This window comes from Leucoraja erinacea, chromosome 33 (genome assembly GCF_028641065.1).
Source record: "Leucoraja erinacea ecotype New England chromosome 33, Leri_hhj_1, whole genome shotgun sequence".
In the NCBI taxonomy this organism is placed as follows: Eukaryota; Metazoa; Chordata; class Chondrichthyes; order Rajiformes; family Rajidae; genus Leucoraja; species Leucoraja erinaceus.
In genome coordinates, this window is record NC_073409.1 from 168,312 (window position 1) to 183,711 (window position 15,400).

Below are 15,400 nucleotides of genomic sequence, written 5' to 3' on the forward strand. Positions count from 1 at the left end.
CGTGACGCAGGGTTTTGTATACAGGCAGCGCAAGGATGATTCAGTTATACAGTGTGGCCAGGTCTAGGTTAGTCTGATGGGACCAGACCCCTTGCTACAGGTCACCTCCTGATTACCAGACAGAGCCTGTCCTTCTCATAGCATGGAGCCGTTCTCCACACAACCCTGTGGCTATGGGCGAGTTTGTACCTGTGGGGGTATGTGGGTGATGTGTACCTGTAGCTGTGAGTGAGGTGTACCTGTGGGGGTATGTGGGTGAGGGTGTACCTGTGGGTTATGTGGGTGATGTGTACCTGTGGATGAGTGATGTGTACCTGTGGCTGTGAGTGAGGTGTACCTGTGGGGGTGATGTGTACCTGTGAGTGAGGTGTACCTGTGGGGAGTATGTGCGTGAGGGTGTACCTGAAACTGTGGAGGGTCCGATCTTAGTGAGTAAAGGTGAAGCTCGAGTGTTGGCTGTGTTAGAGAGAGCGGCTTCAGGAGAAACAGGATTAAAACAGGTTGTTCACAAATAAATGGGAATTGTAATTTTTAGGGTAACACTGTAGAGGTCTGGGTGTGGCATCACTTGGTATTGTGGGGAACATCAGTCTCCACCAGCAACTGCCTGAAAGAGGGTGGGGTCCAAACCCTCTCTTCATTTGAAGGTTGCTGAAGGAACAGGTAAAGCAGCATAAAGTGGTCCTTAACTGCAGTATGTCCCTGCTCTTGTGTTATAACACAAACAGCCTCAGTACCTTGGTCTTCACTGCAGCAGGTCGCTGCAGTTCCCAGATAGTGGTGTGAATGCTACTCTCTTTGTACATGGGCTGTGGGGGTTTCCCCGTCTGAAGGGTCTCCAGGAGCGTGGTCTTCCCCTGGCGAGGTGGTCCAACGACAATCATCTTCAACAGCCGGCAGGGCTCAGCTTTCCGCAGGTGTGCTCTGAGGAAGGCCAGCACTGCCGTGGGTCCTGCAGGAACGAACATGATGGTCAGTGGCGGCGTGAAACTGCAGTACGGGTCAGTGAGACAAGAATGCATGGACGGGTCAATGACACCGGAATGAACACAATGGTCAGTGGAGGTCTAAACCACAGCGTGGGCCAGGGAGATGGGAGTTCACGAACGGGTCAGCAGCAGGCCAATTAACTATTCCTTTGCATCTGTGGAGAACATGGATAGGTGACATTTCGGCTCGAGACCCTTTCGATCTGAAACGTCACCTATTCATTTTCTCCAGAGATGCTGCCGGACCCGCTGAGTTACTCCAGCACTCTGTGAAACGTCACCTATCCATGTTCTCCCCAGCAAACCATTAGCTTTATTGCAGCTGCTGCATGGTAACGTCCAGTGATTCTTGCAGAGTGTTGTCTATCCTGTGGATCCCTGTATCTCTCATTCATTCCCTCCTATAGACCAACATACAACACTCAGCTGATGGCTGTAACCGGCATTTGGGACAAACTGTCAGTGTGACCCTCTCGCCCAACTCCTTAATGCACAGCAGTGCCTCTGTAACCCCCCCCCCCCCCCCATGCACCGCAGTGTCTAGGTGACCCCCCCCCCCCAATGCACAGCAGTGTCTAGGTGACCCCCCCCCCCAATGCACAGCAGTGTATAGGTGACCCCCCCCCCCAATGCACAGCAGTGTTTAAATCCCATCGACTGAAGCAAAGACTCTCAAGGAGCGAGCATTGAACATAGTTGTGTTCCTGAAGTGTAGACGTTGACAAAAGTTTGGCATCTTCCCCACAGTGTCATTGTTGCCAGCTCCATTATTTAGACATCGAGAGATTTTTGTTCACTGTTGTGAATGTCAGGTCCCAGACCAACCATGATCTCATCGAACAGCAGAGCGCTAGAAGGGAGGGCAGATTGGCTTGTTCTCCCACACCCAGGACTTGGTCTCTGGCTCAGCCAGGAACTAAATCAATTGTAATGAAGGAAAACGTAAGATTGAACAACAAAGCTTTATTTACCTTGATTCCTGATCTCTATCGGTACATTTGAGATGTTTAACTGGTCGATGTCCAGCTGCCAGAGATTAGACAACTGGCCCAGCTCGGCGGGAAGCTCCCGGATGCCAGGGTTACTGATGGGACACATACAGACAGATCAAACCCATCCACAGCCACAGCTACCGCCAGCTAAATCACCAACTCAGGTTAGAGACACTTTATGTGTCAAACTTCATTGAATTTTGCTCCTGTGAAGCATGTTAAATACATTAAAATGGACTTTATCTACTCAGTGGAAGTAGATTTAATAGGTTGACTTTTTCATTCTATAGGCCAATGCAATGAGGACAATGTGACACATTGCGAGTTGGCAATGATAGTTTCTGCAGCAAAACCTCAAGGATGAGGTCGCAACTTTAATTAAAAAAAGTAATCCACATTTCTCAACAGAGTCTCGTCTCCATGATGAACAACAACTAACTTACTTTGAAAGGTAGAGCTCGGAGAGTGTACGCAGCGAACACACCGATGGTGGGACTGAGTCCAGGAAATTACCGTCCAGGTGCAGAATCTCCAAACATTCGCCCAGGATGTGTGGGAATTCAATCACTGAAACTGCAAACAGAGATGAATGGACTTCACTTGATGAGCTTGTAATTACATTTGACTTTTGTTTTTGGCAGCAGGTTGCTTTTGTCTCAGAGGTCTGTGGTCACTTGGCACAAGGCCTTTGGCTCTGGACCCCACAATGACAGCAGCACTCAGCCCAAGGCTCTGTGCTCAGTCCCCATCCCAGCTAGACCAGTGCGTGTGATATGAACAGGACTCATTCTGAAACAACCTGGAACAGTCGAAGCGTTTAGCCGGGATCCGGCTACAAGCATTTTGTTTTTAATATTTGAGTGTGTAGAGTCACTCCAGGTTATCGATGTTTCTCATAGAGTGGGGAAAGTTGAGCAAACCTAATATATTTAGTTAAGTTTAAGAAATATTTTGATGTAAATATGAGAAGATCGGTTGTTCTGGTCAGAGGTTTTGGAAACGGAGCATAAAAGGGAAAAACAGAAACATTACAACATTCAAACTGAGCCCAACATTCAAGGAGATCATGGTTCATCTCTGACAATATTGTTAGACCTTTGTCTCTTCTCCTTTTGCTGAACATAGAACCATCCATCTTAAAACAAGTCTACATAGACCGGTGCAGAGGGCATTGCTGTAGAGTTCCAATGTTTCTCACATGTACAGAAGTGGATCTCCTGAGACAATGCCCACCTCCACAACTCAAATAACAAACATATTTCCTACTTTATATCTTTCCACTGATGTTGGACATAGTTTAATTGGCTATAAAGTGGGTCATTAAGTCATTCACTGTGTCCAAGCTGGGCTGGACGAGGCAGGGACTAGACACCCAATCCGTCTCGGTCCAAACTCCCCGCGCTCAGCTCCTCATTGCCCAACAACCCGCGGCCAGAGAGGCCACTTACTTGTGTCCAACCCTCTCTTCAGTCGTGGTGTAAAGAACGTGACTATTCTGGTCTTGGCCGGTTCCTCTCCCCTGCACACGGAAACAGACACACGTGTGAGTCACGACTTGTACACAGATCCCATACCGTGGGAAGGGGCATGTTCCCCTGACCCAGCCCCCACTGACCCAACCCCCACTGACCCATCCCCCACTGACCCAGCCCCCACTGACCCATCCCCCCTGACTGACCCAATCCCCACTGACCCAACCCCCCCCCACTGACCCATCCCCCACTGACCCAACCCCCACTGACCCAACCCCCACTGACCCAACCCCCACTGACCCAACCCCCACTGACCCAACCCCCACTGACCCAACCCCTGACCCAACCCCCACTGACCCAACCCCCACTGACCCAACCCCCACTGACCCAACCCCCACTGACCCAATCCCCACTGACCCAGCCCCCACTGACCCAACCCCCCACTGACCCCCCCCCCACTGACCCAATCCCCACTGACCCAACCCCCACTGACCCAACCCCCACTGACCCAACCCCCACTGACCCACTCCCCACTGACCCAACCCCCACTGACCCAACCCCCCCTGACCCATCCCCCACTGACCCATCCCCCACTGACCCATCCCCCACTGACCCATCCCCCACTGACCCATCCCCCCACTGACCCAACCCCCACTGACCCAACCCCCACTGACCCATCCCCCCCCCTGACCCAACCCCCACTGACCCAACCCCCACTGACCCATCCCCCACTGACCCATCCCCCACTGACCCATCCCCCACTGACCCATCCCCCACTGACCCATCCCCCACTGACCCCAACCCCCACTGACCCATCCCCCACTGACCCAATCCCCACTGACCCAACCCCCACTGACCCATCCCCATCCCCCACCCCACTGACCCATCCCCCACTGACCCATCCCCCTGACCCATCCCCACTGACCCATCCCCCACTGACCCAATCCCCACTGACCCAACCCCCACTGACCCATCCCCCACTGACCCAATCCCCACTGACCCAACCCCCACTGACCCATCCCCATCCCCCACTGACCCATCCCCCACTGACCCATCCCCCACTGACCCATCCCCCACTGACCCATCCCCCACTGACCCATCCCCCACTGACCCCAACCCCACTGACCCAACCCCCACTGACCCAACCCCCACTGACCCATCCCCCACTGACCCAACCCCCACTGACCCAACCCCCACTGACCCAACCCCCACTGACCCAACCCCCACTGACCCAGCCCCCACTGACCCAACCCCCACTGACCCGGCCCCCACTGACCCAATCCCCACTGACCCAACCCCCACTGACCCAACCCCCACTGACCCAACCCCCACTGACCCAACCCCCACTGACCCATCCCCCACTGACCCATCCCCCACTGACCCATCCCCCACTGACCCATCCCCCACTGACCCATCCCCCACTGACCCAACCCCACTGACCCAACCCCCCACTGACCCATCCCCCACTGACCCAATCCCCACTGACCCAACCCCCACTGACCCATCCCCCACTGACCCATCCCCCACTGACCCATCCCCCACTGACCCATCCCCCACTGACCCAACCCCCACTGACCCAACCCCCACTGACCCATCCCCCACTGACCCAATCCCCACTGACCCAACCCCCACTGACCCATCCCCATCCCCCACTGACCCATCCCCCACTGACCCATCCCCCACTGACCCATCCCCCACTGACCCAATCCCCACTGACCCAACCCCCACTGACCCATCCCCCACTGACCCAATCCCCACTGACCCAACCCCCACTGACCCATCCCCATCCCCCACTGACCCATCCCCCACTGACCCATCCCCCACTGACCCATCCCCCACTGACCCATCCCCCACTGACCCATCCCCCACTGACCCAACCCCCACTGACCCAATCCCCACTGACCCATCCCCCACTGACCCAATCCCCACTGACCCAACCCCCACTGACCCAATCCCCACTGACCCATCCCCCACTGACCCATCCCCACACTGACCCAATCCCCACTGACCCCACTGACCCAATCCCCCACTGACCCACTGACCCATCCCCCACTGACCCAATCCCCACTGACCCATCCCCCACTGACCCATCCCCCCTGACCCATCCCCCACTGACCCAACCCCCACTGACCCAACTCCCCCCTGACCCAATCCCCCACTGACCCAATCCCCACTGACCCAACCCCCACACCCATCCCCCACTGACCCATCCCCCACTGACCCAACCCCCACTGACCCATCCCCCCACTGACCCAATCCCCCACTGACCCAACCCCCACTGACCCAATCCCCACTGACCCATCCCCCACTGACCCATCCCCCACTGACCCAACCCCACTGACCCAACCCCCACTGACCCAACCCCCACTGACCCATCCCCCACTGACCCAATCCCCACTGACCCATCCCCCACTGACCCGGCCCCCACTGACCCAATCCCCACTGACCCATCCCCCACTGACCCAATCCCCACTGACCCATCCCCCACTGACCCGGCCCCCCACTGACCCAACCCCCACTGACCCATCCCCATCCCCCACTGACCCAACCCCCACTGACCCATCCCCCACTGACCCAATCCCCACTGACCCATCCCCCACTGACCCAATCCCCACTGACCCATCCCCCACTGACCCGGCCCCCACTGACCCAACCCCCACTGACCCATCCCCATCCCCCACTGACCCATCCCCCACTGACCCATCCCCCCACTGACCCATCCCCCACTGACCCATCCCCCACTGACCCAACCCCCACTGACCCATCCCCCACTGACCCATCCCCAACCCCCACTGACCCAACCCCCACTGACCCATCCCCCACTGACCCATCCCCAACCCCCCCCTGACCCATCCCCCCACTGACCCATCCCCAACCCCCACTGACCCATCCCCCACTGACCCATCCCCCACTGACCCATCCCCCACTGACCCATCCCCCACTGACCCATCCCCCACTGACCCATCCCCCACTGACCCATCCCCAACCCCCACTGACCCAACCCCCCCACTGACCCATCCCCCACTGACCCATCCCCAACCCCACTGACCCATCCCCCACTGACCCATCCCCAACCCCCCCCACTGACCCAACCCCCACTGACCCATCCCCCCACTGACCCATCCCCAACCCCCACTGACCCATCCCCCACTGACCCATCCCCCACTGACCCATCCCCCACTGACCCATCCCCCACTGACCCATCCCCCACTGACCCATCCCCCACTGACCCATCCCCCACTGACCCATCCCCCACTGACCCCAACCCCCACTGACCCAACCCCCACTGACCCCCATCCCCCACTGACCCAATCCCCACTGACCCAACCCCCACTGACCCATCCCCATCCCCCACTGACCCATCCCCCACTGACCCATCCCCCACTGACCCATCCCCAACCCCCACTGACCCAACCCCCCACTGACCCAACCCCCACTGACCCAACCCCCCACTGACCCATCCCCCACTGACCCAACCCCCACTGACCCATCCCCCACTGACCCATCCCCAACCCCCCCACTGACCCATCCCCCACTGACCCAACCCCCACTGACCCATCCCCCACTGACCCAACCCCCACTGACCCATCCCCCACTGACCCATCCCCCCCACTGACCCCCCCCACTGACCCCACTGATCCCCCCCACTGACCCAACCCCCACTGACCCCCCATCCCCCACTGACCCATCCCCAACCCAACCCCCACTGACCCATCCCCCCACTGACCCAACCCCCACTGACCCATCCCCCACTGACCCAACCCCCACTGACCCATCCCCCACTGACCCACCCCCACTGACCCAACCCCCACTGACCCAACCCCCACTGACCCATCCCCCACTGACCCAACCCCCACTGACCCAACCCCCACTGACCCATCCCCCATCCCCCACTGACCCATCCCCCACTGACCCATCCCCCACTGACCCAGCCCCCCACTGACCCAACCCCCACTGACCCAACCCCCACTGACCCATCCCCCACTGACCCAACCCCCACTGACCCAACCCCCACTGACCCAACCCCCACTGACCAACCCCCACTGACCCATCCCCCACTGACCCCACTGACCCATCCCCACTGACCCCCCACTGACCCATCCCCCACTGACCCAACCCCCACTGACCCAGCCCCCACTGACCCAATCCCCACTGACCCAATCCCCACTGACCCACAGACTTACTTTCCAAACTGGTTTCGAGAGAGATCGAGTGACCTGAGGCTGGAGCATTGCCAACTGTCCACAGAGGGAAGTGATTGCAACTGATTGCCCGAGAGCTTTAGGGAATTCAGTGCCTGGTATAAATAAAACACAGCTCTGAGATTGTTTAGATGCAAGACCACAGCTCAAACTAACGTCAGAGTATCCACTGGTTGCTATCAGCAACGCAGGGCAATGTCAGATGTGTGGATGGATTCAGGGGCTGGACATGGAGACGGGGCATCAGGTGTGTTGGTGCAGGCTGGACTGGAGCTCCATCTACTGTCATGCAGGAGAACTGCAACGGCAAGTGACCTGAACCATGACTGCAGATGGGAAGGGGGGGCGGGGGTGGGGGTGTCCAGAACTAAGGGAGGGTGGGGCCCAGAGGGGGGTGATGTCACCTGGTGGGACACAACTGTTGACGCCAGACACATGTCGATTGGTGCGCTGGCTACATCAGGTGCGCTGGCTACATCAGGTGTGCTGGCTACATCAGGTGCGCTGGCTACATCAGGTGCGCTGGCTACATCAGGTGCGCTGCCTACATCAGGTGCGCTGCCTACATCAGGTGCGCTGCCTACATCAGGTGCGCTGCCTACATCAGGTGCGCTGCCTACATCAGGTGAGCTGCCTACATCAGGTGCGCTGGCTACATCAGGTGCGCTGCCTACATCAGGTGCGCTGCCTACATCAGGTGTGCTGCCTACATCAGGTGTGCTGCCTACATCAGGTGCGCTGGCTACATCAGGTGCGCTGCCTACATCAGGTGTGCTGCCTACACAGGTGCGCTGGCTACATCAGGTGCGCTGGCTACATCAGGTGTGCTGCATGATTCTCCCGGGTGTGTGCAGAACACAAACGATTCACTGTACCTCGGTACACATGACAATAAAGAATAATTGAAGCATTGACAACCGTGACCTCCAGGTTACAAGAACAGCTTCTTCACAGCAACCATCAGGCTGTTGAACACAACTAACTTCAGCAGCAAACTACTCTTGGCTTTTTATAGGTTGCATTTTGTATTGTTATAGTCTGGTAACCTTGTGTTACTGATTCATTGCATCATTGATTATTGTATATATATTTATTTATTTGTTGTTGCATTAATTAATTAATGTGCCCATAAAACCCCGGCAAATGAGAATGTCATTGTTTCATTCCAGGGATGCAGGACAATTAAAGTTATATACTTGTATATCATTATTCATATGGTCATAAGTGATAGGAGCAGAATTAGGCCAGTCGGCCCATCAAGTCTACTCCGCCATTCAATCGTGGCTGATCTATCTCTCCCTCCTAACCGCATTCTCCTGCCTTCTCCCCATAACCTCTGTGTTGAATATTGTATTTGAACAGGTAGGTAGGTGGGGACTTTGATAAAAAGTTCTGCTCCCAGTTCATCCATATTTAGAGTGTGGCTGTCAAATACTACAGTTCTGAGAAATACCTGAAGCTCAAAGAAGTTTGATGGTAACTCCTTCAGTAAATTGTTGGAAAAATCTGCTTCCTTCAGATAGTTCTTCCAGAAGACACAAAGGCTGTTTGGTAGAGATTCCAATGAATTTCTGGAAACATTGCAGAATTTCTGGAAGAAAAGAATATGTATTTTAGCTGGGCTTTATTATCACCTCTGTTGATAAATAGAAATGAAATGTGGTTTTAGTGAGACCCAGGACTGTGTGCAGCCAAAGGCAAGAAAATAGAACAATTAACCAGAAGGTGCCAGGAGTAAACAGCAGGTGGATTGGGAACGGGACAAGGAAGTAGAGAAGGTTGTTCCAAATAATCCATAGGATCAGAGGCATTCATTCTGTTTAGTTTAGTTTAGTTTGAGCACTGTGAGGAATCAGGCCCTTTCGTCGACCCAGTCCATGCCAACCGTCGATCACACGTACACTAGTTCAATGTAATCCCACTTTCACATCCTGGAAAACTAGGGACAATTTACAGAAGTCATTCAACTTGCAAACCTGCACATCTTTGGAATGTGGGAAGAAACCGGAGCATCCGGAGAAAACCCATGTGTTCACAGGGGTTACGTACAAACTCCATACAAATTATAAAATAGAAACATGGTATTGCAGGTGCTGGTTTACAAAAGAAAAGACACAAAGTACTGGAGTAACTCAACAGGTCAGGCAGCATCTCTGGAGAACATTGATAGGTGACGTATAGAGTTGGCACCAGTCGGAAGAAAGTTCCCAACCTGAACTGTCACCTATCCATGTTCTCCACAGATGCTGCCTGACCCACTGAGTTACTCCAGCACTCTGTGAAACGTCACCTATCCATGTTCTCCACAGATGCTGCCTGACCCACTGAGTTACTCCAGCACTCTGTGAAACGTCACCTATCCATGTTCTCCACAGATGCTGCCTGACCCGCTGAGTTACTCCAGCACTCTGTGCTCATCAGAGAAATCAGCTGTTCCCCTTGGAATGGAGAAGGAAAGTCAGTACCAGACTGAAAGCCATTTGGGATATGAGGTCAAGGCCGTTCAGATGGTCCCACTCCATGGACCTATCCCCAAGCCTTCAATTACACAACTCATCCTTGTGGGTAAGCCGTGACGGAACCTTCAACCAACATTTGGTCGACTCTCTCGTGTTACTCACAGTTCTTCCAGTAAAACTTTCAATTTATCTTCTCTGCTTTGCAGCCTTTCTGACTAATGAGAACAGTGTTGTTTTTGCCTCTTTGCCAAGCCATAGACAATGGAGAATGGAGCAGGAATAGACCATTAGAACTTACATCAGACGTGCCAACAAATGCTGCATGGCCTGCTGAGTTACTCCAGCACTTTGTGTACAACATTCCTGTCACATTCTCTGCCAACTGCCCTAAGACAGACAGCCCCACTGTTTCAAGCCTGACTACTCCCTTGTTGGCTTGGCTGCAGTCTGTGTGGAGTTTGCATGTTTCCATCTTGTTCTCCAGACACTGCCACCCGTTTCCAGACTGGGGAAATCTACACGAACCAATTGACTTGTCAACCCCGAACATTCTTTGGAGGTGGGGGGAAAACCAGAGCGCCTGGAGATAACTCACACAGTCACAGAGAGAACATGCAAACTCCATACAGACAGCAGCAGATGTTGGGTTTAAACCCAAGTTACTGGAGCTGTGGCATCAGGACCACCTGCTGCACCACTACGCTACTCTAGTAAGGTGCTACCACAATGCAGCTAACACAATGACATGGCACAATGGCGCAGCAGGTAGAGCTGCTGTCTCACAGCGCCAGAGTTTGCACGTTCTTCCTGTGACCGCGTGGATTTCCTCCCACCCACATCCCAAGATATGTGGGTTGATGGGTTAATCACTCAGTAAATTGCCCCTGGTGTGCAGGGAGTGGATGAGAACGTCTGATAGCATAGAATGAGTGTGAACGTGTGGTCAATGGTCAGTGTGGATTTGGAGGGCCAAAGGGCCTAATTCCATGCTTTGTCTCTAAACTAAACTAAAACCTTAATCTGTTACTTCCTCAATAATTCAGTTGTTAGTCAGGTAGAATTTGTCTCTAACAAACCTCAGAGTGCCCCCCCCACCCCTCTCTATATGAGAAAGACATTTGTATTTGACAAAGTTTGACTGCTTGTTGCCTCAGGATTCACCACTGCCCTTTTATACCATTCGTAATGCTCCTGTCGTTTGGTAAAATAAATGTTAGAACAAAAAACCAGGATTAAGGAGAACTCAACCTAACTTCATGCTGGCAACAATTTCCATTGGTGTTGTATCCTGACCTTGGCTGCTGTCTGTGGAGCATGTTCCCCTGGGTATACGGAACAAGCTGCCACAGGAGGGAGTTGAGGCAGGTACTAGAATAACAATTAAAAGGAAATAGACACAAAAAGCTGGAGTTCCCAGCGGGTCAAGCTGTATCTCTGGAGAAATAGAATAGGTGACGTCAGACACAACCTGAAACGTCACCTATTCCTTTTCTCCAGAGATGTCGTCTGTCCCACTGAGTTACTCCAGCCTTTTGTGTCTATCTTCGGTTTAAACCAGCATCTGCAGTTCCTTCCTAATCATTTAATACATTGGATAAGTACATGGATGGAAAAGATTTAGACTGACATGGGCCAAATACGGGCAGGTGAGACTATCATCGGGGTCAGCATGGACAAGTTGGGCTGAAGGGCCTGTGTCCATGCTATATGATTCTATGACTGTGTGGAGTTTCCTCTATCGCATCCAGCTAGCACATTGATCTATCCAGTCCAATCAATACACTACCTCCTACACCAGTTTAGATTCTTCACAACAGCCTTCCGTGTAACATCATCAGAAATGTCTCCCAGAAATCCAAGTATAATATATTAACTGGGTCATTATTGTCCACAGTATATTATTTCTTCAACGTATTTCGAGCAAAGTGCTGGAGGAACTCAGCGGTCAGGCAGCATCTGTGGAGGGAATGGACAGATTATGATTTGGATCAGAACCTTTCTTCAGTCCACAGATGTTGCCTGACCAAAGACATCCTGATTGGTGTGAATTTGCCCAACGTCCAGGACAATCGGATAGTTAGGTTGTGTTGAGAGCTGGTTCACGTGATGAACCAAAGCTTTCCATGTCAGTAGATGAGAAGCCATCATGTACTGGACACTAATGTCTACATTCTCCACAGCCAGTTGTTGCTGAGAGGCAGCCAGGATCCCGTGTTTATCTACATTGATTACAAACACGCAAAACACATTTTCACAACTTCATGCAGTAAGCAAGTCTATGACTATCATTGCAACACAATTAAAGAGTACTCATTTAGTTTAGTTTAGAGATACAGCGTGGAATCACATCCTTTGGCCCACTGAGTCTATGGCGATCATTAATCACATAACCTCACATTCACATCCACTCCCTACACACTAGGGGGCAATTTACAGAGGGACAATTAACCTACAAATCCACACGTCTTTGGGATGTGGGAGGAAACCAGAGCACCCGGAGGAGACTAACATGGTCACAGGGAGAAAGTGCAAACTCCACGCAGACAGCACCTGGGGTCGGATTGAACCAGAGTCTCTGGCGCTGTGAGGCAGCAACTCCACCTGCTTTCTTCAGATGGAATTGTCCATATTAAAGTGAATATCTTCCACATGGCACTGTTTATAAATCTGTTATAAAACCTATCCAGTGCCGAGATGCAACAATCGCCAGTGGAACAGGCAACGTCAAGCCTCGACTTCAGATCCTTCTGTTTTTATTTCAGATATCCATCGGCCTCTTGCTTCAGCAATGTAATCATTGTGTATAAACCGCACGTACTTACCAAACCACAGGCCCAAGGTTCAGGAAAACATCTGAGTACATTCCCAGCAGCAATGAGGCAGCTGAGGGTCTTGAAGCAATGGAGCAAGGACGTTGGCAAGATCTCCAATCTGTTGTCAGACACATCAATCTCGCTCAGCTTTCGTAATCCAATCCAGTTCGTCGCTGGGGGCAGAGGAATCGAACATTTACCTGACCCACACCTGAGACACACCTTTACCTGACCCACCATACTAGTCACACCTTTACCTGACCAATCATACAGGAGCCCAACACTCATCTATCCAATCAGAACAGATGAATATTGCCATGACCAGTCACATGAATCAAAGACATTCCTGTCCACCACTAGTGATTTAAATCTGTACCTGATCGATGGGGGGGGGGCAGAGAGGGACATGATAAGTGGAGACACAAGGGGCAGCAGATGCTGGAATCTGATAGGTGAGGAAAGTGAGGAAGGGATAACAGGCAGATGGATCCAATTGGGGGAGGGATAGGAGAGCCAGTAGGTTAGTATGTGGGTGATGGATGAATGGTGCCAGGTGGGGGAGGGGAATGAAACTGGCCGCTAGGAGTATTTGGTTAAAGGGAAGATGGACACAAAATGCTGGAGTAACTCAGCTGGACAGGCAGCATCTCTGGAGAGAAGGAATGTGTGACGTTGTGGGTCGAGACCCTTCTTCAGATAAAGGGAGGTAAGAGAGCCTGGGTGGGGCAGAGGAAGGAAGGAACATAACCCTGGGGCTTGACCAACACGTTGACCATTGCTCTGCCCGTGACGGTCTGTCTAATCAACGGTTACACAACCAGTCGTACAGGGTAGAAATTTGCAACAGATTGAGCTGTGGATTTTACCCATTGACGAGTGCACTACCTTTCTCTTCATCAAATAACCGGTCAAGTAGGTTGTTGGAGGCTTTGAGTTTCTGCAGCTTTGGGAGATGCAAGATGCCTGTGGGTAGAGAGGTCAGCTGGTTCCGTGATACGTCCATCTCCAGAATTCTGAAAGGGCATGTGTTACTTTAGTTTAGAGAAACAGCACGGAAACAGGCCCTTCGGCCCACTGGGTCTGCATCGACCAGCGATCACACATTCACACTAATTCTATATTATCCCACTTTCTCATCCACTCTCTACACACTAGGGGCAATTTATAGAAGCCAATTAACTTAACCAATTAACCAATTAATGTCTTTGGGATGTGGGAGGGTACCCAAAGGAAACCCATGTCGTCACAGGGAGAACATGCCAACTCCACAAAGACAGCACCCAATGCCAGGATTGAACCCAGATCTCTGATGCAGCTTGACCAGACACTGCCATCAGGGTATGTTTCAGCCTTTCCTGTTTCATTGAAGATGCCTGGTATTTGCAACCATCGACCTGCTTCCTCCAACTTTGCTGCCAGTTAGCTGCTCCAACACTCTGCAGCTTAGAGCACGGCCCTGTACTCAGGGATGGACCTGTTCTTCACTCACCCTGTACAGAGGATCTCTTCTGATGAGATGGTATTCGGCAATTCCTTCAGCTGGTTTGCAGACACATTGAGCTTTCTGAGATGCACTAACCCCCAAGGAATGATGGAAGGGAGGAGAGTGAGGTTGTTCCTAGACAGATCGAGCTCTGTTACTTGAGTAGACACGTCTATGAACCAATCCAGATCCAACCAAGGCAGCTTCAGGCGAGACCACTTCAGTGACTGGCCCTGCAATTCAAAAGCAACTATCAGAGCCTCAACAACATGGAAAGGGAAGGTTTAGAGGGATTTGGATCAAACAGTAACTACTGCTACCAGTTAGTTAATAGTTAGTGTAGTACTTTGCAGCCAGTTAGTTACTAGTTAGTGTAGTACTTTGCTGCCAGTTAGTTACTAGTTAGTGTAGTACTTTGCTGCCAGTTACCATAGTGAGGGGCTGTGCCACTGTGTGAGTGTACGTCTCTTCACACGGGCTGGGTTCTGTAAACCGGGTCCTGAGCAGTTGCTTGCTGAGCTGTGGATGGTCCATCAGTACATATGAGGTGAAGTGCGCTCCATTCTCCAGGAGGAAGGCAGCAATCTCTTCATTCCCTGCAACAAAAATAAACATTCCACTAAAACCACAACGATTCAGAAACCATATGATTCCCCACCTGAAATGCCATCTGCCCATTCCCTCCACAGATGCTGCCTGACCTGCTGCGTACCTCCAGCACGGTGCATATTGCTCATGGTTCCCACAGCTGGAAGATGACGAGCAAAAACATCCCTGAACAAAGGGACAGAACTACAGCAGGAAACACGCAGCGAGAGACAGTTCTGGAGGAAGATATTTCACTGAAAAATAAAAACTATTGAGATAAAACAATGGAGTTGCTGGAAACCTGAAATACATGTTGATGCCAAGATCCAGTCGAGTGCATTGTGGTCTCCACGTATGGTGTGGAACAGGTCAGTAACATAGGCACATAGACAACACAGACGG

The 15,400-nt window shown here is 52.5% G+C and overlaps 1 protein-coding gene across 2 annotated transcripts in view; it reads right to left on the reverse strand.

Annotated features, from left to right (window-relative positions):
* lrrk1 (leucine-rich repeat kinase 1) overlaps window positions 1-15,400 on the reverse strand; it is a 51,583-nt gene that overhangs the window by 20,749 nt on the left and 15,434 nt on the right. For both annotated transcript variants that reach the window (XM_055660978.1, XM_055660979.1), the window contains exons 6-15: window positions 14,840-15,006; window positions 14,417-14,643; window positions 13,813-13,940; window positions 12,937-13,100; window positions 9,109-9,246; window positions 7,638-7,750; window positions 3,430-3,500; window positions 2,425-2,554; window positions 1,961-2,073; window positions 738-952 (exon numbers count right to left, since the gene is read on the reverse strand). In XM_055660978.1, coding sequence (XP_055516953.1) covers window positions 738-952; window positions 1,961-2,073; window positions 2,425-2,554; window positions 3,430-3,500; window positions 7,638-7,750; window positions 9,109-9,246; window positions 12,937-13,100; window positions 13,813-13,940; window positions 14,417-14,643; window positions 14,840-15,006 — 1,466 coding nt within the window. The remainder of the gene's footprint in view (window positions 1-737; window positions 953-1,960; window positions 2,074-2,424; window positions 2,555-3,429; window positions 3,501-7,637; window positions 7,751-9,108; window positions 9,247-12,936; window positions 13,101-13,812; window positions 13,941-14,416; window positions 14,644-14,839; window positions 15,007-15,400) is intronic.